The following is a 24388-nucleotide window of genomic DNA, read 5'->3' as shown; positions in this document are numbered from 1 at the left end:
GATTATTTCTCTTGGTGAGCTTTGGCGAGCCTCTGTGTCGTCCCACAAGAGTTGGAGGATGAGGCCATGGAGATACAAGCTTGGGTATCTTGGTTTACACTGCTGCTGCCATGACCATCAATAGATAAAAACGTGATGTATTATAAGATGCAGAACTAATCATACACCACCATTAGCAGATAATGCTGTATGAGAAGAGAACAATCTGCTGGTCAAAGGCCTTCAATGGGAAATGCATCAAGACAAATGTGTTTAAGTGCTTAATGTTTTAAGTGCTTTTAGATGACTGGATGACAGTAAATGGCTTTGCAGTGGAAGTCATCAGTATAGTGGTTTATACTCAGACAGTGTTTGTGTCTGCTAGATTAAACAGGCAGGTGCTGCTCCTGTTGCCACTTGATAAAGGGAAACAAAAACTGTACACACCTGCATTTTCTGTCCCATAAAGACTCAAGGAATCTGTTAACAATAGAAACAAGGCCGGGATAAGAGCCGCACTGAAAAACGCTAAACAACAGAAGCAAAGCATTCACCCGTCTCTTCATCTTTCTTGACAAATCCCCTACTGCTCATGAATTTATTTGACAAGAGGCAGATAAGAAGACTTAGCAGAGTAGCATGGATGGGTGCATGGATGGGTGGATGGATGGAGGGAGAGAGCGATGTGAGTAATTGAAATAAAATTGTTGGTGTGGGCATGTTGTGTTGCTATGGGTCTAAGGAAGAGGTGGAGAAGATTCATTTGCATCCCTGTGGGAACAGTTCCTGCTTTCATCAGTACTCCCTGTTTGCCAGATTTAGAGCGAGTGCCATATCCCAGAAGAGTTGGAGGGGATTTTGTGTTTTGATTTACTTTTCAGCTTTCCCTTCAGTTTTCCATAGGTGCCGGCTTGTGTCTCTCCCCTTCTTCGTTGAATCCACACTCTTTTATCTAAGAGTGCCTTTAAAACATTCACCAGTATGCGGGAAGACGTATTAACTTAATGATGTACCCTCATGTAAAGTCCTACAGAATATGTAAAGCTTACAAAAATGCTAATATGACAGTTTTAAAGCTTGAGAAGCCGTGTACAAGCAACCAAATGCTGTTCAGGTTAGCAATGTTTCTTTTATTTGCAGGTACGATTTAATACCACTGACACTCAAGGTCATTTTCTGTTTACCTGTTTAGATTGTCACTTTACTTCTGCTAGTGCATCTCAAAACATTAGAATATCATGAAAAAACCCAGCATTTGTTAGTCATATACTAGACATACACTCAAAGAGACATTCATTAAATGTAATGTGAAATATTCCAAGCCTTTTTTGTATTATTTCAGACAGTTAGGGCTGTTTGATATAACATATTGTGGCGAGCTCAGACAAGGAGGAGACAGAGGTATCGTTTGGTCTTGCCTTCCCATGAGCTAGCCAGGGAGCACAGCCATTTATTTACATCTGCCAGGAGAACACTGCCGCTAGCTCACTGCTCAGCGTGGCAACAGCACAGCAACAACAACACACAGGGCGCCCCCTGACCCCGGAAGGACACACCGTGGCAGCGAGAGGGCATCACCTGTCACTATGGTAACATAAACAAACCATAACTGTAAAAACAGAACCCCGAACAGCCCTGACCCGCTACAATATATGTCGGATGACGATATAAAAACATCTATTGTTTCATTTTACGCTATTGTTTGTTTCGTGGTGTCGCAAAATTAACTGTTTATAGCAATATTCTTTTCATCGTTTTGATGGTCACTGTAGTGGCTATATTAATTTCTTAAAGTTCTCTCTTTCTCTTATATTTAATATAACCACACAACGGACGGACAAGCGCCTGTTTTTATGCGTTGTGTTTAGCAACAACGGTGGTAAAACTGTCACTACCCGATCCGTACCGGAAATCCGATCGGTACCCCGCATGCGCGAAAGGTGTCTACTTCCGGTCGAAGCATTTTACGATAGTTACAGGTCAGAGTATCTGTTAAGATGTTAAGAATAACAAGTATCTCTTAACATGTTTCCGATAATGAAACATTTAATATAATGTAGACAAAAATAAAAAAAATTAAAAGATAGTGACGGATCGGGACTCCCGATCCTTACTGCGCATGTGCAAAGTCAGACCGTACAAATCGGGTCTACCCGATCCGTACCGCGCATGTGCAGGGGTTTTCTTCTTCTTCTTCTGTTCGTTTAATGGCAGTGTACTCCCCAGTGTACGAGGATACCGCCACCTGCTGACTGAGCGAATGAACCCTATTGTAAACTGAATTAGCGTCATTACAAACGTGTGTTACATTTGATTTAGTGATAATCGAGTGTGTTTATGCTTGTCTGTGTGGAGAGGATTGTTGGAAAAGTGATGATAATGTCCGCTATCACTGTCAATTGCCAGTAAACACTTCATCTGGCTGCTGAATCTTCACGTGACATATTATAAAGTCTGTATTATTAACTCTGTCATTAGGCACCATTCTTCTTATTTTACAGCACTGTTGTTCAATCGGGGAACGCTTTCTGTTGAGGAGAAACGCAAAAATTTGTTGCGGATACGGATTATTCATTGTTTAAATATCCTGGTAGTCGAAAAGGAGGCAGAGCTGCTGAGAAATGCTAGGAGCTAACTGGGCGCTAACCGTATCATTCAAAAAAAAAATTTTCTTTTATTAGTAATATAAACATACAAACAAAATGCACCATATATTACAGATTCAGAGAATAAACATTTCTTACATATTAGCAACTTTCATATATAGTGAAAATAAAATATAAAGATGGGGTCACATAAATTAACAGATTATTAACTCACTAAATCAAAATCTTCTACAAAGGAAACAAAAAAAGCAGCCTTTTTCTTTTTAACTAAAGTCAAAGATTTAACCAACAGGTTTAGGTCGTTTTTCCAGTGAGCCAGTGTTGGTTTAATCTTAAAAAAGCGACATTTATGTATAAAATACTTACACAAGATTAATCCGTATCATTCAAATATATTGAATGTCGCAATGTTGGCAAAGAGAGGAAGTGACGTAAGATTTGCGCATGCGGGGTACCGATCGGGTTTCCGGTACGGATCGGGTAGTGACAAAAACCATCGCGTGTCCGCTTGTTTATGTTCCACATAAACCTTTCACAATAAATCAGAATCAGAATCAGAATACTTTATTGATCCCTGGGGGAAATTATTTAAAGCTCAAGATCCTGTTGAGACTTTTCAAAATAAACTGATTCGCGTGAAATAGCAGATTATTTACGGATGAGAAGTAAAAAAGAGCCACCAGGTGCCAAAAAAACAAACCTTAGACTCAAACGTTAGAACAGGCTTTTCCCCGCAGCACGCTGTGTAATAAATACAAAGAAAACAGCGGCTGTTACAATTTATGTCTAAAAATGTATAGCTTCATGCATCTGTTAAAACACTCGACTCCAGCTACATGACGCGCAACTAGAAACACTTCCCGTAAGTCGAGCTGCCCGAGATTCACAGAATTTACAGAAAATGTTACATTTTTGTGATTTATATCGTTATCGGGATGATAGAATTCTTATATCGGGATATGAGATTTTGGTCATATCGCACAGCCCTGCTGACAGTCATGGCTAATCTGGAATCCAGTATCTCAAATGATCACAACATTCTAATACCAATCCAATCCAAACAAGATTTAAAATGCAAGATTGCCCAGCTTCTGAATAGGATGTATATTCGTACACATTGCTGCATCTGTACAGCGTGGGATGAAGACAGTCAGTCTTGTGACACTGCTGAGGTGTTACTGAAGCCCAGGTTGCTTTCATAGCAGTGATTTTGGGTCGGGTGTTTCTCATCTTCCTCTTGACAATACGCCATAGCTTCTCTGTGGGATTCAGATCATACGAGTTGGCTAACTCAGTAATAATATGGTCTGCAAACCATTTTGCAGGAGTTTTTTGAACAAATGCAAAGTCCTGCTGGAAAAGGAAATTGTCATCTCTATAAATCTTGTTAGCAGACGGAAGCACAGAGTGCTCCTCTCGTAGATGGCTGGGATCTCACAAGTTCCTGAAGCAGCTTCTCTTGACAGTCCTGATGAGCTATAAGTCATCATCATCAAAATGAAATTATATATACATTTTTGTTTGTTTTGTTATTTTCCCTTCCTTAACTCTAATATTTCTCTGCTTATTGAAGTAGAAAACTGGAGTATGTGTTTCAGTTTATAATCTATTTCCACCCGTGCTGAACCAGCCACCAGCCAGGAGGCCTTGCTCCTTATTGACAGCCCCCATGCTGTCCAGGCAGAAACCAGACACTTGGAGCCTGTTGATTGATCTCTCAGGATCTTTGTCTGATTCATCATCCACGGTCACACACTTTCTTCTTCTCTTCTTTTAAAGATCTTTATTTGCCTCATCATCACTTCTTTGTCACCTTTGTCTCTACTTCTACCAATTTTTGTCTCTGATCTTCAACAATAAAGAGAATATTGGGGATCATTGTTTAGTGTAAGTGGAGATATTCACACTCATATTTAGTATTTATGAGCAGTATATAAACACTGTATTATAATCAAGACAGGCTGTTATTTTATTTGTCAACGACAACAATTATTAAATGATTTTTGACACTGTGTAACAAAGCTTCATTCATATTTGATATGTGATTGCGGATTAGCAATTCCACTGTTCAATTGCACTGTTTATGCTGATGTACAAAGAATCCACAAAATGTGTGTATGAACATTTAAAAATCAGTTTGTTCGAAAGAAATAAAGACACGTTGATAAGGAGGGATTTGTTTTATTTTCCTATTTTCTCTGTCTGTCTGATAAACTAGTCTTAGAAAATAGTCTCAGCAGTTATCACAGCTGACAAAGACCTTTTTCTGCAAGTTAATATGATGATGCACCTGCTGCCCACCTGCTGCCTTCATGTTTACTTTGATGGAATATAGGAAGGCATGCACATATGATAACCCATCCCTAAGTCTCTTAAGCCTAAATAATATTTCTTTTTTTCTCAGCCTTTTCATTGTCTCAGCCTCACCTCATTCCTCAGGTTTAAGAAAAAGATCTGCTTTTACTTTAAAATACCACTTCTTTGTTTTATTATAGTATTATTTTTGTGATATTATGCCTAGTTGTCAGTATAACTGCCACACTGCTTTGATTATCTTAGAAAACCCAGATCAAATTTGATCTCTGCCACGCTGGTAAATGATCAGTTCGGTTTCAGTCGTGCTGTATTTCAGATATTTTGCATTTCACATGCTCCTATGATGACTTGCACTGTCATCAAACCTTGAGCATGAAACAACTTTAAAAAAGACAAGATGGTGGTTTTTCTACTTATCCTGGGTTAAAGACTTAAGCAGGACAACCAAACAGGCTATTAATCTCGCTACAATAGTGGACAGAAGTGCTTTGTTGGAGTCTGATGGTATTGTCAGGATATCAATTGCTTTGAACATCCTCCTGGATTTATTCTGTCATTAAACAACCTGCTGCCTTGATTTTTCTCACTTTAGCCAGAAGAAATTTACAGGTATATCGACACGTGGGTCAATGCTGCTGGCTGGGAGGCAGGGATGGATCCAGAGTAGCCATTCAGACTCCTGTGAGATGGCAGCTTGTGGGAGAAAACCAATCTTTATTGGCTTTTTTAATTTGCATCTGACCAGTCTGGAGAAGCACTATGTTAATTGTAACCAGTGAGTCAATGGTGTAGCACAAGTACATATCTTTTGCTCACTCTTGTTCAGAACTGAAAACAAATGACTGGATGCCAGTGTGTAAGAGGTAAAGATTTGTTTAACTAAATTAGCTAGATGACCCTTTGAGACCTATTTTCTATTCAAGGTCAATTTAATGCTCATCATTGTTACACTAAATATGCATTAAAGCTGAGATGTGTACTATTTAGTGACTAATTGTTGGATGAGGAGTGTTTTGGCACATGTGGGAGCAATTTTTGAGCGAAGAAACACCAAGTATGCTTTAACAAGCAGTGGTTGTACTTCCAAGATTTTATATAAAAGCGATCTCTTCTTTTCCCCTCTCCGTGTTGTCTCAGTCCTGGATAAGGTCTCGTCATAAACTAGTGAACTGAGTTTTAAGGCAAACAGTGTCGCTTGCACCAAACATTAATTAGCACATATCACAGACAGAATCGTTAAGCGCCTTCCCGATACTAACACTAACTAGCCAGCTTTGCTTCATAGTCCAGGGACATATGACACAAAACCAAAACATCCACACAGGAGAGTCTGTACTTTTTTGTCAGATGGCTGACTGCTGGAAACTAATGGAGCAGAGGTCAAACGTGTCACATCTGCTTCCCACTTTTTTTCTCTGCTGTCATACAGGCTCGCCAGAAATCAACCAATTCGCTTGAAAAATGCAATTTTGTTCATATTTCTGGAGCAGAATTGAGTTGTGTGCATTTCTTCCTATTGAGAAGACTTTTCACAGACACTTTTCACAGATTTAGTTGGCAAGAACACTCTTTGCTGTTTACTTTGATCTCTTTTTTGAACATATAAGAATGCACAGGTGGCAGTTATTAAAAGTTTAAAGAGGCCAACTCAGGTTATTCTGCTATACTGATCTTTTTTTCACCTCCCTCCATCTGAGTGTTTAGAGCTGCTTGTATGCAGCAAGTGACTTTCTGGGTCAAGATGATTCTTGCAGTAGGTAGGTAGTATTTTATATTACTGTAATTAATCTGAATGCATGTGCCTGATTTACAGATGAGATATATGTAAGAGTTTATAGGTTATTTAAAGATAAAACTGGAACTTGGCAGTCAACTCATAAAGACACAAAAGCCAAACATCTTTAATAATCTAAAGCTGCAATAGCAAAGAACAACAAAAGTACAATCGCGGCTTGCACTCAGTTTGTTGTGACACTAGCACATGAAAGAAGGCATGTCGAAGTGTTTGAATCATTTCGCATGCCTATTTTGTGAAATGTAGCATGAAAATGTGAAAGCACTGACTATCCTGACTTATTCATGTAGAAAAACTTTATTTTTTTTGTCAGAAAAGATGGGGAATTCGTGCTCACCTGGAGCCATAATGAAGCAACTCTATGTGGTAAAAGACCCATTATACTATGTGCAAAATTGTGCTCCTACATTTTATCTAGGCAAAGAGCAAGTAGAGTTGCACAAAAGTGAGTAAACCCTTTACGTTTACCAGAATTTCTGCATTGATTACACATGAAATGTGATGTAGCCTTCATCTAAAGTCCTACTTGTGTGTGGTTGGTATTACCAGGAGACCTCATATGTACTCACACAGCCTCCATAGTTGTGATGAGAGAATGAAGCAGAACAGAGGGAGGAAAGGAAAATAATGAAAACCACGAGTGCCAATTTAAATAGGACAAATACTATTACCTCAGTGTTTGGGAAAATGTTGGATAATATGAGGTTGTTTTTTTTTTTTTTCTTTAGAAATAATGGGCAGGGCAGATTTGCTTGGGGCTCAGATCACAGACCATTTCTGTAATTATTACAAAATGAGGTGATGCTGCTTTTTATGTGAATAGGGCTTAAGTTGCAATTATAGCCGCATTCTCACTGAAGTAATGACACATGGTTTTCATGTGTTTATTAAACACACTAAGTAATCGTTTAGTCCAGGCTGGAAAATGTCACTAAATCTCTCTGCTAACTCAGCTTAAGGGAATACGTGCAATGTACTGCGTTGTCGAGCCCTGTTACTGATAAAGTCGGCTCTTCCCAGAAGATTGGTTGGTGCGTTGCCTCAGCCACAACTTTCACAGGACATTAGAGCACTGTATAGAAACCTTAGTATTATAGAGATGCATAACAGAGAAAGTGAGGAAAAAAATTACTTCTAGTCTCAAAATAGACCAATGGGGGAGGTGTAAAGTTGCTACTCTCCTTGAGAGTGGGCATCCTGCAGAGTTCACAGCAAATCCAACAGGTGTGATCATAAATAAATAAATATATAGTTGAAAAAATAAAGAAAAGCTGAACTATATTTCTATCGATCAAGAATGTGCATTGCACACCTATATCAAAACCACATCTAAATTGCGAAGCAACAGACCATCTTGGTCCTGAGTGACTTGCCTAAGGACCTCAACATCTAGTGTTGGGAATTGTAGCAAAAACAATTTACTGGAGGCTGCCAGAGCAGCCGTCCATAACCAGAGGTTTGGGAGAGGCTTTATGAGGTGCAAAGAAAAGACAAAAGTAAATCAGTATAATAGGTTTCTTAAATGGCCAAGGAAATGAACTAACCTTAGCTCATCTGACAGGGTTTGGCTTAACCCAAACAGAGCTGTTCAATCAAGACATCAGCCAAAACAAAATGGTGAATTGAAACCGTTTTTTTGCGAAAGGAATGATCCAGAATGTCTTATCATTATTCAAGTCTCACAAAAGACCAGAAAAAAAGCTTTGAGTTTTGCTGCTGCTAAAGGAGCTTTTATGTGTTTATAGAGTTCACTTACTTTTCCCAGACAGCCTTCTGATTACTTAATGTGCTCAAAAAAAGACAAAAAGTTCTTGGGTTTTATAAGTTTAGTCAGATGTTTCCGTGTGATTGAAGCTTACATGAAAATCAAATTACATTTTGGGCAAAATCAAAGCAGAAACACTTGTAAGTTCAGAGGATTTGCACCTTTTTCTCTAGCTGTTGGTGTGACTGACAGAGAGAAGAAGAAATTTCTGACGAAAATGTCATGTCATGGTAAAAGAAGCAGAGGTGACGAGACAGATGTACGGAGTAAGACTGAAAGAACAACCCTTGACCCAGAGCAACCGCTTTGTCACAGCCAGTCATCTTCTTCTCCTGCCGTGAAAATTCTGCCATCAGATTCAAACCTGTTAGCTATTGGGTTTGCCAATTTATACTCCTCTGTATCCCTATTGCATCTATATATGTTGGAGAATTTCTTATAGGTTTTGTTATTTCAGTCTTTATCATTTACAGCATAGAACACAACATAAATTGCATGCAGACAGTGAAATTTTAATCATAGAGTATATCAAAGACCATTTTTCTCTCTTTTTGTGTGTAGGGTATGAGTGAGTGGAATCCTATAGTGTGTGGGATTCTTGATGTCTCTGTATACAGTACTAGAGGTGCTGGTGTGTCTTTCCATGGTACGTGTCATCTCTGATCTGACAAGACACTTGCAGATAGATGATATTACAACCCACGCACCTGCCTGATATTGATGGGGTCTCCAGAACAATGTGGGTGTGCTGTAAATAGAGGTGGATGCCGTGTCCTGGGATAAGCTATAAATTACCTTTCCACCTCCATCTGAGTGTCTAGAGGCTGGATGGACAGACAGAAGCATGGATGGAAGCACGGAGGGGGACAGGGAAGGGGACTGAATGAGCATGAGGTCTGAGATGTACAATCATAGCTTTAAGACAAATGAACAGCTTGGGACTGTGGGTGTATATGGGCGAGAGACAAGCAGTGACTGGCTATGATGAAGATTCATTGCGCTTTTCTCTACTATCCATCTCCACTAACTTGTGCAGACACCAGTGAATAGCCCAGCCACTAAGTTGCTTGATAGTTTGCTACTTGGGTGCTAAAATAGAGCAGATTTCAAAGAAGTTACAGGCTGAATGATGACATCTGAAAGCCAGTCAGACAAAGCAGTGATGTCAGAATCGTGCGCAGGTGATCAAAGGTGTCATTCATATCAAAACTATAATTCTGTATTCAGTGTTTTTCAGATATGTACAGAAAGCATGGTTCACACAACATATGCTCTTTGAAAAACCTCCAATTGAGCTTACTAAAAGACTGCACCAATCTACTGTCTGCATGAAGTAGTCTGCACTTATTACAAATACAATAAATCTTAACTTATAAAGTGTTCAGAGTGTTCTCTCTGTCACTGTTGCCTACTTCGACATGTTCTTCTTTGGTATGGCAGTAATTTTGTCAAACTTTTAAAGGCTTAGCCCAAGTGATTCTACAACTTCAGCTTGTAACCCCCCCAAATAGTGATGCATTTCACTGTTGTGAAAAATAAAAGCTTCCCCATTTTGTACATTTTCGCTGTCAGGTGAGCGGAATAATTTTATGAATTGCACCTCAGCTCAGTACTTTGCAGTGTGACTTGGCAATGTAAAAGAGCTCCTGGGCCAAATGTAGGCAGCACATTGCTGTGAAGTGGCTCTGAGGCTATATTGGGTTGACAGGAACATTAAGCACAAAGCAGCAGGGGCAATTTTAATTACTCTTTGTCTGTCTTGTTGTCTTGGTGACAAACGGGAATGAGGCATGTTTACAGATGACTATGCTGCATAAAACATCTTAGAGGCAAATGAAGGGAAGTGAGTTAGAGATTTCTTATTTATTTAATTTTTGACTGAGATGGTAATAGATGAGACCAACACGTGGATCTGAGATCTCCAAACAGGTGTGCAGTTGATGAAGTGGGCTGTGGAGGCGAAAGCTGAAGAGACATTAGTTTTGACGCAGTTTATTATCTGGCAGCTTCCTACTCAAACACGCCCATATCTATTCTGTCAGTTTGACTTGCTCTCAGGAAGAGAGGCTTCAGGAAGAAAGAGAAAGGCTAAAGCAGTTTCTCAAAATATGTCGCTAAGGTTAAAGATGCCTGACATGCGAAACAGACGCATGTCTGCAAACCGCGAGAGGATGCAGAGCTACTTACAGACCCAGCTTTCTTTAAGAGGCAACACTGAGTATGACATGTTCTCTGCTCCTAGAGCTAAAAAAATAATTAGTCTTTCTCAGATAGAGATAGAGAGCAGAGAGAAAGTTTAGGGCTTTTTGTAGTGCAAATTTGATGCTGAGTGGTTGGCAAACATAAACTACATGTAAAGAGCTTACGTAATAAGTGGTTTCTTATATATCAAATCAGGGATGGGTTGGTTTTGTATTAAAATTCATTTCGCTTTCTCTGTACTTGGAGGGAAATCAGTTAAATTAGATTAAAAATAAAGTAAAAAGTAGATGGAAAAGAACTGGAAAATTACCCAAGGAAGATGGATAGAGGGGAGAAACTACTAAAGGAGGACAGAGGAAGCTGGACTGCACAAATGTCAGTTACAGAAATTGGCCGGGCAGTAAAGAATCTGCTGCACATATTACAGATACAGCATGCCAAAGGTTCTCCAGCACAAATTACACAGTTAGTATGTCTTGTTAGCTCGACCTTCAGATGTACAGTAATTGTCGTCTTGTCTACTGGGATGCTCTTAAATACAGAGATATGTGTAATTACACAGCTGTGCTGAGTATTTATTGCACACTCTCATATATAAATCATTAGGCTTCTTTTGGTCTTTAAAAAAATATGAAAAATATAATTTGGAGTTCAAACTCCCTTTAATATTTTATGTATTGGGGAGAAAGTTATTTTTCAAGGTTTGCTCCAAAGTCCCAGAAATGTACTGTTTTCTCACCACAGTGGCGACAAAGCTGTGAGTGGTAAAATTCAACTTGCAGCTGAAATGGCTGCACGACGCAGAACACCGCTCAGCTCACATTTAGCCCATAAAAAACATTCCAACTTGTCAAATACAGGTGTAACTAATGGCCCCATTTTATTCAGATGCCGTTAGGTGTTCCGGTGTAGTATGGTGGTTACTGTGAGTGTTTACTCGCTGGACTTGTTAACTGGGACACTGGGAAATCAGTTATCGCTAGGGAAGCTAGTTACAAATGTGCTTTTTATAGTTAAAAACAATAAGTTGTTATAACAAAGGGTTTTGGATATTTTTGCACTGTTGCATTTGTTTTTGGGGTTTTTTTTGCAATTTAAATACATTTACTTTGTAATGGTTTGTATTCAGCATTAGCAATCAAATTTTGAGCCAGTCAGTTTCTTCTGATTATGTTGTGATGACTGGCGCATCTGTTGTCCCTTGTCAGTACGCTTAATGTATTCAAAGCAGTATAAAATAAAATAAATATATACATTATAGAATTATACGTGTTGATTTTGGGCAAAATCTTCACAATAGGAGTTGAGGTCCTCTGTGCGTGACATCTTAACTTATAATCACAGATAATAAAAAATAAGTAAATAAGTAATGATAAAAAAAATAATAAGAATTGGGAAAAAGGAAAGTATTTCTGTGGTGTCAGAAGCTATTTCCTCTTTAGTAGAAATAACTATGTGTATGCATTTTTCATAATTGTCTACGCGTCTCTGTCTCATGCTGTGTGTATTTAGTTGAAAGTGTTGTGAGTTCTTTAAACCTTTTACCAAAATTTTTTTAGAATGAAATTCAGCCTTTGGCAATTTCCTTGATTAGCCCTCGTTTTATTCTTTTAACCATTCCTTGGTGGATGTGCTAATCTGTATTGAAGGGAACCTCTGAATCCCGTTGATAGCTCTGCTTGTGTTTCATTTTCATCTGGCTTCACGTTATCTTTAACCTCCTAGGACCTGGTGTCCACATATGTGGACATCACATTTTGGGTTATTTAGACCAAAATACTTAATTTTGCTCTACAAGGGCCTGATATCCACTTACGAGGACATTATACTGCTACTGTTCTATCGAAATTTTAAACAAATATCCTCATATGTGGCTCTTATTTTTCTTAGAAACAAAAATCTGGTAAAAAAAAATAAAAATCTGGTAATTCTTTGTTTTTACATTCATCAGGTCCCATTATGCCCAAATATCAAAGAGAAATTAAAAATGCATGTTGTGGAAGAGTTCGGGTCTTAGGAGGTTAAGCAGTCTTTGATGTGATTTTAAAACTAATAGCAGTCAGCTGTTCAGCCCCTGAGTCATTTCCACCTTCGTGTTTCAGATTTGGTAAGAAGTTATTTTCCTTAAAGCATTTTGGTTTGCACAAATGTCCACTGTTACTGTGGCTAAACAACCGTATCCCTGGTTCAGACCCATAGCACATGACTAGTTCACACCTGTGTCACTGGAAGGCTATAATTATACTCGGATCTTCTTGTCGGAAACTCTTTTTTTCTTGTTTGAAGGCTTTTTCTGGGACGACTTCCATGCAAGTGAGTTTTTTGCTATTTCATCTCTCTTTGAAAGTTCATTTAGACACCTACATTTATGAGTTACCTGCATGTCTTTTAATTAAATTTCGAGGTCCTTGGAAACCTTGTTTTCGCATCGACTGGTCGACCTTAGAGATAAAATTGTCTAAATTTTTCAGCAAGTTTCCCCTTTTCTAATATAGTCGCAATGTCTCAGGGATGCTGGAAATGAGAGAGCACTGGCCATTTAAAATATGACAAGACTTTACAATGAGTTCAGAATAGCTCAGGTCCCTTTCATGGCCCCAACTGGCAAATCATTAATCTTCCAGAGCACTTATCTAAGAAGGTTGTCCTTCTAACACAAAACTGCCTTTTTCCTGTCATGATGCCAGAGAAGTTGGTCCACTGCATCTAGTGGACTAAATTATAGGTTTAAAGCAAGGCAGTCATGTTAAAGCTAAACCACTTAATAGAATATACTACTTGCAGTTGGATCATTTATTTTGTATAATTTGGTTATTTTGCTAGACTTTCTTTCTTCTTCTGTTTTTTCCTGGAGGTCTTACAGAGCTTTAACTCTAAGCCTTAAAGGGCCACACAGTTAAATAGCGAGTAGAAAAGCTGATTATTGAGGTCATGTGATTGCTAACCATGTGACATTAACTTGTCTGCCATTTTGAATGTGTGACAAAGTTGGATCAATTGAATGTCTTTTTGGCTTTTCATAAGCACACTGAAGTAGTTTTATCAGTGTTTTCTCCCTTTTCACCTTGAATGTCTTCTAAAAGCTACGTTTTTCTTCATTGCACAGGAAAACGTAATATTTCCGAGACGCTTTGTTCCCTGCCATTGCTATGGACACTAGCAGATTACCACAGTTGCCTGTAGCACCATGGAGTGCTTGCTTGCAAACGCTCGCAAGGAGCTCTCTGATCAGTGAGGAAACTGTGAAAAGTGTGACACAAACAGGAAATGAAGGCTGTTTGTCAAAATAAAAGTAGTGCTGTTTAAACATGTGGGCTGTGGTGCTGACGCAAAACTTTTACTTCCATATTTCTGGTTGCACTTCAAGTTTGACTGCCGGCCATTTAGTAGTGACTTTTGAAAGTATTTACAGACACATGGTTGTCTTCCATGCAAAATACAGGAGACCACATGTGCTAGCAACCTGAAAACCCTCTTTGCATGAGATTTCACCCAGTGACAGTAAGGAGCTCAGGAACCACTCGCCACTGGTTGGCTGAGCCACAGCCACCCTTCTGAGAGAAAACTCTATAGCTGTTAAAGTTTTAAGCAGTTTAAAGAGGTTCAGATCACTGGCACCTAATCTGGAACCCTTAATTCCAAATGTAATGAGTTGAGAGTGTAAACGGAGGGCTGTACTTACTGTTCCATGTGATAATGTGGTTGAGCTTAAAAATGGCCATTTTCAGATTAGAGACTCTGGAACATTCCCTATCCAATTATTAAACTTTTCACAGATGCATCTGTCATTCATAATACACTTGAGCTTTTTGATGCGCTTCCTTTACTAATTAGTTATGTGGTATACATCTGTGTGCTGCGTGGATGAAAAGTCACCCCATTCTGAATTTGCTGTGTGAAGCGGGAGGAGAGAGCATTTTAAAATCTTTATGCTTTGATGTCCATCTAGCAGATGTGCTGAGATTTGGATGCTGGGCATGTGATACGCACATAGTTCATAGCGGAGTTCACATTCTTAAACACACAAACACACATGAACAGGTGAAGCAACGGAGAGAGAAAAGTGCTTTCGTTTTCAGGTCAGGCATTGCATTTTAGATGCTATTCGCCCCAGGAAAGCAGCCTGTTTCATCATTGCCAAACCACTTCTGTGCCTATCACACTACCCCTTGTAAGAAAACCAAATAACACCAGCAGAGAATTTCAGATGTAGACATGCACAGATTGTAAGACAAAAAGACAGAATATAAAATGGAACTTAAAGTGAATTCACAAACAGAAGCTGCAACAAAGACAGCAGAAGGTCGATCAGACCCGCTTGCACAAACCCTTCGTCTATTTGTTTCGTCTCATCTGGATTTACTGTAACAGGATCCTAATTAGATTACCCACCAAAGTACGGGAAAGGCTTAATATGTCCAAAACCCTGGCAGCAAATCTACACAATCCAACAAGTACTGTCACTCTATAAACTTTTCTGTGACATTTGAAACTCTTCTCCTCTGCTATATTTTTTTCTCTCTGTCGTTGTTGGAACAAGCAAACGACATCCCACAAAAAGCCTTTTCTTCAGCATTCATGTCATTTTTTTTTTTTTTTTTTAAATGACATCAGAAACAGCAGTATGCGACATTACGTGATGGCAGAGCTTCAGTTCATCCTTTGTCATTTTTTTTTTTTTTTTTTTTTAATAAATAGGACAGGGGGAATGAATGAGAGAAAGAGGGGGAGAGAAAGAAAGAAAACCAAAGGGGAGAAGAGACGGTGAGAAGGGGGGGGAAGAGAGAGAAAAAAAAAAAAAAAGAACTCCTGGGTCACCTGTATGGAGAAAAAAAAAAAAACAAACAAAAAAAACAAACAGAGGAGACAGCAAACAACAAAGAGCAACATAATAATAGAGAAAACAAAGCACCATCACAATAAACTAGCTAGTCATAGATATCAATATTTACTAAATAATAAACGATATTGTGCAGCACGCAAGATAGACAGCGCACAGTGTGCTTTGAGGTAGCAGCCAAGAAAGCTTTAGTCCGCGTCTGTGAATACCCATGTGTGCATACCTGTGTGGATCAGCATGCTTGCATTCCAAAGGTTTCTCCATGTAATGATCTGCTAGGGAGTGTGGGGGGGCCACAGCCCCGTCCTCCAGGGTGTGAAGCGGGTGTGGAGGAGATCAAAACTCCAGACATCCAGAGGCCCCCAGAACACAAGAGACCATGGAAGACCAACAGAGGGGCAGCCGCGCCACTGTCCCAGTAAGAGCTGAGGAGAGTCCCAGATGAGGGCTCGCCCAGCAGCCGCGGAGCAGAAGCCAGGGGGAGTTGCAGTGACGCGCCCGTGAGCTCCGCCGGCCCCCAGCTGTGCCTGAGTGACCAAGCCCCAGGCCGAGAGGCCGGGGGCACCCCACCTCCAAAGGGGCCCGAGCGAGCCCCAGGCCCCAGGCCCCGACAAGCGGCCGCCAAGGAGTGAGCCGGTGTGTACCCGGACGCCCACCCCCAGACACAAAGAACCACCAACACACCGACACCTGAGGGAGTCCGCCACCGGCAGGGGAAGTGGTGGTGGGTGGAGATAGGCCTCCAAACCTTGGAGGGCCTGAGGTGTCCCCAGAGAGGTGGCGTCTGATACCCAACCTGACATATAGACACAGACATACAGGCACACACAGACACAAACATCCATTCCCACCCTCATGCTCTCATATGCACTCACTCCACACTCAACCAACGTGGAGACAGACATAAAGAGACGCTGTACACACAATCACACTCCCCAAGCGTACTCTACAAACCGGGTCTAGGTACCCTTGCCCCTGGAGGGGGGAATTGCACCCAGACCCAGGTGGTGTTACCCTTTTCCCTGCGGTGGGGAGAGGCAGACCACCCCGACTCCGCAGCAGCAGGGAGGCCCCACACCCCAGACCGCAGTCGGACGGCCAACTCCTCCTACTAGCCCTCCTGCTCCAGCAGGCCGCAGAGAATGGGGGTGGGAGAAGACTCCAAACCTCCCTCCACCCGCTCATTGTAGTGTTGATGCATATGTGTTCTAAGGTGCAATTAAAACCCAGGAGGGCATGGAGCTACCTGCCAAGGAGCAGCAGGTAAGCGCATAGTCCCTCCTGCTAGCCCTCAATGACTCAGTGTATTTATTCGTGTCATTATAAGAAAGTGATTCATGTATTTTCAATTTCTTGGCGGAACAGTGCTCTCTCAAAGAAAGGAACCAGGTGCTTTTTGATAAAATACTCTATTTTATGAACAAGTAATGTAGCAACAAGTTCATATTTTGAAAATATGAATAGGAAAATACTATTTATCCACACTTTTGACATTTTTGTCCTTCTGCTTATATTTGATAAGAAACCTGTTTTTACCAGTACTTTCAACATCACTGTAGCCTTATGGCACTGCAGAATTGTTTGTCGGTACATCTGTGTATATCCATCACTGTGTGAGGCCACCTCTGAAGGAGGCTGTGTGTTGATTAGGTCAGACTGAGCCCCGGCAGGTCAGCGATGATTGGCAGTTGAGTGTTTGCCTGTTCTGTTTGCCAGCTGCCCCGTGTCACACCCCGTCAATAGTAATCAGCCTGGACATAAAAGTCAGGCCTAATGTGGCTTCATTTCTCTCTTTCCTCCCAATTGCTCGATGGTAGAAGAGTAATACATTTCATTGCCCGGGCAACAAAATACTGACATGCTGTTCAAACTTACAGTGTGTTTGGCATCAGGCTGGATTCCTGCTCAGATTCTGGCTCTCTCTTTCTACTCTCTGCGTTTGTTCTCGATTCCTTTCACGTGATCTCTCCTTTTTCACTAAATAAGACCCCTGTCCTAATCAACTACTATTCACACAGAAATGATAAAGATCTAAGACACTTTGAACTGTCATTTCACAGAGTATTTTCCTGATGCTGTACCGAAAGGTACGTATAACAGTATAAACAGCTATAAATGTATAAGTTATATTGTGAAAACTAATTAAATATTTCCATACAGTTCTGACACAGCCACCAAAATTAAATTAAATCGATGTCGACTTACTCAGTTTGTGCTGGCTGTACATTTAGATGCATGAATGCAGACACATGTTTTCAGTAAAAATGAATGCGTGCACACACTACACACATCATCACATGAAAATCTGTGCTCTGTAAATACCAAACAGGTCACCCTCTAACTTTTCTGCTTCAACTGTCTGCAGTTTTTCATCTCCCCATCTGTCCATCTCCTCTCTTGCCTCCCTCTCTCTCCTCCTTCTTCCCCTTTTGTGTCTTATTGTCTCCCTGCTGTATTCATCTCTGCACCATTAATCTTCCAGCCAATGAATTGGAGCTCCTGACTCTATCACTCTTATTATCGGCTGCAGCCGTTCCTTATTTATGTTCCATTTTTCTCCTTCTCCTCCTCACTCAGCCTTGCTACTGTTGTTCCATTGACCAGCATGTAATTTCTTACATGAATAATGCAAGCAGTGAGACAAAAATAGTTGCATTCCTTGGTTCTCTTGGTTGGGATTTGTTCTGCAATCATTTAACTGAATGCATTTGGTTGAGCTGATTTCTATGGAAGCCCGTTTCCGCCACTAAAAAAAAAAAAAAAAGGATCCATAACTCAAAATTTCGAGTTATTTTCTCGAAATTTCGAGTTATTATCTCGAAATTTCGACATATTAACTCAAAATTTTGAGAAAAGCAACTCGAAATTTCGAGTTAGCGCTGCCAATCAGTAATCTACGTGAATGACGTCATTTCCATGTTACCCGGAAGCTGAAGCCCTCAGCTACAAATGCTACAGCTAAGCTACCGGTATTACATCCAGTCGTGAATGCACAGATTGCTGAGTGTTTTCAGCCTGGCTTCACAAATGATGAAATCCCTGTGTTATTAGCTGAATCACATGGTGTTACAATCAGCAAACATACTTTAATTTGTTGGGATCCGTTTTTGAGTGCGCGGTCCTGCGCCATATGCTTCCGGGTAACAAGAAAGCGACCTCATTCACGTATATTTTTGATTGGCAGAGCCAACTCGAAATTTTGAGAAAAGTAACTCGAAATTTCGAGTTATATTTCTCGAAATTTCGAGATAATAACTCGAAATTTCGAGAAAATAACTCGAAATTTCGAGTTATGGATACTAGCTTTTTTTTTTTTTTTTAGTGGCGGAAACGGGCTTCCATAGATTTCTATTCAGCAGTGCCAGCTACTTTGTTAAATGAAATAGGGATTTTGGTTGTAAGGGTATTGGGACTCCAAAAGCTGTATTCTTACTGAAATAGACTAGAACTAGATTGTGAGATCAGGGTGCAGATTTATTCAACCTCTCAGCACACTCGAGTACTGATCCAGGATCACCGAGGTGGTTCCCAGGACAATTCTATTCATTAGCCAACACTCAGAGCGGCCACGACAGTTTGCAGGCAAAATTAAATTTCAGTTTCTAGCAGCGCTGATGTGCTAGTGATAGACACAATTTTTATAAAAATGGCCAGGGTTGGTCAGGCAGCTTTCACAGTTTAAGATTAAACTCTTTGATGAACATGAATTATATAATATGAACATGCTTTCGGGGCATTGTTTCCTCAATATACTGTCTATAGGTAGAAAGATATAATTATGTCCCTGACTCTTTTTATTTACAGCTAAATAGCATTGCAGTTACAACAATAAATGCAATGTTCTCTGCCGATATATTGTCATGAGAAGCAATGACCACCCACGAGAAATTCACCTTTGTGTGTGGATCAAAGGTGAGTGACAGACTTACCCTTCACATCTCATTTGCTATACTTGTACCTGTATTATAGAATATTACAGAATATATTAGAGAGATACTCCCATACAGCTTATGACAAAATTTAATCCGAAGTGATTGATGGCCCTAATCACGACCTTTTGACCTCCCCCTCCCCCCCCCCCCCCGGAAGTGTGTAATGAGCGTGACGAATTGCATCCGGAGAAGGGGGGGTGAACCCCGGAAGCGCGCCATCTGTTGCTAAGCGTGTCGAATTGCATCCTGAGAAGGGAGGGGGGAAACCTCCGGAAGAGCGCCATCTGTTGTTGGGAAAAAAAAGTTTTTAGAGGGAGGGAGTGCAGCGGGGGAGGAGAATAAAAAAGCAGAGAGGTGGAGTCCGTCACAATTTCTAAGGCACAGACGCAAGATGGATTTCCTTCTGCAGCCCAGCAGCGTTCCTGTGTCCGATGAGATCTGCTCTCCCAAAGAAGAAGGCTTTGAATATGACATATTCAAATACAGCATATTTACTATGGAAGGCCTCGATCCGGACCTTATGACCCTACCGGAAATACTCCGGAAGTGTCTAGTCATTTTCAGACCTGATGCGTCATGTTCCCTAAGCACAGCGGTGATGCAGCAGCTGATTCTGTGCTGTATAGAGAGACAGAGCGGCAGCTAGTTTTCCGCAAACTCATAGTCTGAATTCTGTTTCAATATTATGACAATTTTCTCTGTTTTTTTACAATAGCGGGTGTAATTTTACTTTCTTAAGCTGCACCGGCGTTTGTAATGGGAATAAAGACTGACTTCCTGTAGAGATTTCAATAGTATTTTATTTTCCTATAATACAGACGCTGTAAAAAACCTTTAAGATACACCATAGCTTGTGATGAAAAGAAGAACTTTCTATCCGCTTGTAACCTACAGGCTGCCTATGTGTAAAAAATGAATAAAAATCCCTTAGTGAATACTACTTTTCCTTTTGAGAGACTGAAAAACAAACCATAATTGCAGCGACAGGCGATCTTGTTTCTCACACACACACACACACACACACACACACACACACACACCGCGGGTCAAGGAGGAGTGAGACGGCGGAAGAGTTTTTTTTTTTTTCTTCATTACTTTTACAATGGGTTTTCTCAATAGATAGAAAATGATGACGCTGAGGAGTCAACAGTCGATATTATCATTGCTTGTAACCCGGTAAATAATTTCGTACATCTCCCCATAAAACAAGTCTTAGTGGAAAAAAGCTCATATTCGAATAAGTTTATTAAAGCACCCCCCCCCCCTCCCCCTCTGTGGGAAAGAGTCAACCATGAGGCGAGTTTTGTCAACAGGAGACGGGTTTTGTCCATTTGGTAAAACAAATATCCGCCTCAAAGTCGTAATTTTACCGTTGCAGAATGTGGAAAACAGACAGCCCTCACAGGAGGCACCCAGGGGCCCACCTCACACACCATAGTTAAAATAGTTAAATTTCAACTAAATTTGTAGTAATGATCGGATTTCCTCACTTATCTACACCACACTCCTTGTCCTTGATTTCTTATCGTTTCTTATCGTTCCTCTGTCCCTTAATAGAAACCACATATATAGAAACTATCCTCCCTTTCAGTTGTCTTTTGCACTTCCATATCGCAAAGCAGTTACTGTAGGTTATTTTCTGCTTATGCATTAATGTAATTAATTAACTTATTTATCCTTAAGTAAGGTAATGACTTGAGTTCTAATGCTTTTTGTCTCTTGAGTTAGCTGTCAATGTGGGATTTTTTTCCCCTTTTGTTCAGTTAAAGCTGCCTTTCATTCTTCAACACAGCTTAAACTCTAATAGGTAAGCTTTCTTGTAATTTCTTAGTTCTGCAGGCTTCTTGAAAGACATCCGAGACTCTTCTTTGGATGCTGGCTGCCTTTTGTTTTGTTTTCTGTCAAGATGATCCCACACCGCTTCGATTATCTTGAGGTTCGAACCCTGGAGAGATCAATCCATGACTGATGCGTTGTTTCATCCAGGCATACTTTGACTACATTGGCAGTATGTTTGCGATCATTGTCGTACTGAAAAATGAAGTTGAAGCCAATCAGACACTACGTGGTATTACATGGTCGATCAAAATCTGGTGGAACTTTTCTACATTCATAATTTGATTAATTTGGATAAGAGCTCCAACAACACTGGCTGAAATCCAGCCTCAAAGCACGGTAGAGTATCCACGCTGTGTTAAAGACGGCTATAGACATTCACTGTTGTATCTCTCTTCGGACCTCTTCCATGCATATTTCAAATTTGGATTCATTACTCCATAAGACATATTACAGCTGATTTCTTTTTCCAGTCAATTTCTTGTGTAATTTGGCACACCTCAGCCTTATTTTTCTCTGTTCTCCTTCCTTAAGAATGGCTTATTAACAGTCACCCTTCCAACTCAGATAACTTTTGATGAGGTTTCATGAAATTTTTACAGCACTTGAGTTACTCGCCACGGCCATCCTAAATGCTAAAAACACTCAACTTTAATTCTAAATTACGTAATTAACGTTAACCAGAAAAAACAAGCCAAAGTCGAAATGTTGCTGAGCTGACCTGTGGTATGCTATGTCTTCTAAAGCACGTATAATGTAAACAGAACTGGTCTTTGCACAGAAGCCTGTGGAGCTTCATAATTAACCTCAGTGTGTGAAGAGGACTCTCCATTTAATAATAGCTGTAATAAAATGTTATGGCCGACGGTGTTAAACGCTGCACTTGGGTCTAGCAGGGAAGATTTCAACTTTTCAATATGAATGAAGGCTGAAAACTGATTAGATTAATGTCTGATGATCTTTTCCGTGCTTCTTCAAGTTTGTAACACCAAACATATTAAAGGATGATGTAAGGCTCACAGGAAGAGTTTAATTAGACACACATTTACTATTTTCTTTATACTCTTTCTTTCTTGACATGTTTAATATGATTACTATCACAGGAGAAAATGAACCTTGTGTAGTCTAAAAACTTTTTTATTTAATCAAACTGTAATGTTGTTGAACTCTGACGGACGTGTCTTTTAATCTTGTCAACAAATCCTTAATCATCTAAATCTGCCATTTATCATCTTGTAAAATGTTCCCTCTGCTTCTGTTGCACATCTCCCCCCGACACTCTCTGCTTCACCTGTCCTGTGCAGGTGGTCCAACCCCTGCCTGCCTCCTTAAACTGGGGTGTTTAAATCTCTTTACCTCTGTTGTGAACTTCACACAAAGTTTGTGGTAACAAAATCAAACTGACGAGGATCTCGTTTGAAAAACACACACACTCACGAGACAAAATAAAAACAGACTGCTCAAAGCAAAAGCAGAGCCCTCACAGCTGGTAGTACAAACACAGTGACAACATGCGTATTAGATACCCTCAGTGCCAAAAGCATAAATATGAAAAAAATGTGATCACCAAGAATATCCTAAAAATGGCATTGAGGTGGGTGTTACAGTAAAGAAAAAAAAAAAAGTAGCCAAATTTTCATCGGAAAATGTTGAATTTTAGTAAAAACAATGCTCTGTAGTTTGATACTGTCGTTACAGACAAAGCAGATGTTTAAAGCCTTTGGACGCACATTTGAAACGCACTCATTCTCCTTATCAGCTGGAAACATTAAAGCCGTAAAATGACTTTTTCAAACGGATAAAAACTATTGAACAGCAGCAATGTTGAGCCTGTTCCAAAATTTGAATGTACATGTGTTGAAGGTGCGGGTCTTGTTGAATTATTAAACATACTTTCTTTAATTTTTCGAGCCACAAAAACAACAACTTTTAATTTTCTTCTGCTTGAGTCTCGGCCTCGGGTAGCTCTACTTATCATTGCTCAGTCAGTCGTCTGTTTGTGCTACTTTTTTTCAAGGAGCAGTGGATTATTGGTAAGGGTGACTTTATGTGTTTAGTTACTTAAGTGGAAGTACTGTGGAAAGTTTTACCTTACATACATAGATCTACCAGTACAGCTTCTGAGGTAACTGTTTACAAAATGTTATAATCTATTCAAAGGTTCTTTGCAATTTTACATTGATAAACATTATCCTTAACATATTTGGCCCACATAAAGTACTATGGCCATCACACTGTCATTTAGAATTGTTTAAATAACTCGTGTCTTAAGTCCTTCCATCAAACAGAAAATTAAAAAAAAAAAAACATGGTTCACTTTTATATCACAAAATGTTAGAAATATAAGCCGTTCATAACAACCTGAAAGGCTGGGAGTTTAAAATGCAAACCAATGGAAGCAGAAGTAGAAGACTATAATGTCTCAGAGCACACGGTGTCTATTAATGTGTAGACATGTATAAATAAGAGCTTAATAAAGATGCTTAATTTCTTAAGAAATAAACAGGTGGAGTGATCTTTATCAAAAGTGGATGTTGCATCTGTGGCTAAACCACTGTACCCAAAAAAACTTTAAAAATCTACTGTGTGTGAGGCTGTGTAAGTAAAGCTTGCCCTTCACACCTGCGTGTAATAAACCATTTGTTGGGGGTTGTGGATTTGGCACCTCAGCATTGTGAAAGTGGGGAAACATGTTTCTGGCTGTGCATAAGATTCCTCCTTACAACTTAGAATCTCAGTTCTAAATGAAATTCAGATGTTTTTTTAAGTATGGCTAATGTATTATTTGACTTCTAAGGCACGCACACATACACACACACACACACACACACACACACACACACACACACACACACACACACACACAAGAACAACACAGAGAAGAAGAAGAGGGGGTCGTTTTACTACACATCATAAAAACGCAATCATTCATCTTCCAACACATAACGTGAAAAACCTAAAGAGTGTGTGAGACTGCTAGCTGTGTTGTTCAGCATTAAACTCATCTACAAATGTGTTAGTAAAGAGCGACTTGTACTTCTGTCCCATTAAGCAACGGTTTAACAAATTTCACTGCAAACTATAAAAGGAATCTGGATTTATATAGAACATAGTAGT

The 24388-nt window shown here is 39.9% G+C and overlaps 1 protein-coding gene across 2 annotated transcripts in view; it reads left to right on the top strand.

Moving 5' to 3' along the window:
- b4galnt4a (beta-1,4-N-acetyl-galactosaminyl transferase 4a) overlaps positions 1-24388 on the top strand; it is a 181715-nt gene that overhangs the window by 66661 nt on the left and 90666 nt on the right. Inside the window, exon 1 of one of the 2 annotated variants that reach the window (XM_080876617.1) lies at positions 16716-16766. The exons of the other annotated variant lie outside the window; for it this stretch is intronic. Coding sequence (XP_080732743.1) covers positions 16740-16766 — 27 coding nt within the window. The 5' untranslated portion in view covers positions 16716-16739. Of the gene's footprint in view, positions 1-16715; positions 16767-24388 lie in introns of those variants that run through there. 2 annotated transcript variants of the gene reach the window in all.

This window comes from Rhamphochromis sp. 'chilingali' (assembly GCF_963969265.1).
Source record: "Rhamphochromis sp. 'chilingali' genome assembly, chromosome: 2".
Taxonomy (NCBI): Eukaryota; Metazoa; Chordata; class Actinopteri; order Cichliformes; family Cichlidae; genus Rhamphochromis; species Rhamphochromis sp. 'chilingali'.
The sequence above is the reverse complement of the archived record's forward strand: the minus strand, read 5'-3'. Positions and strand labels throughout refer to the sequence as shown.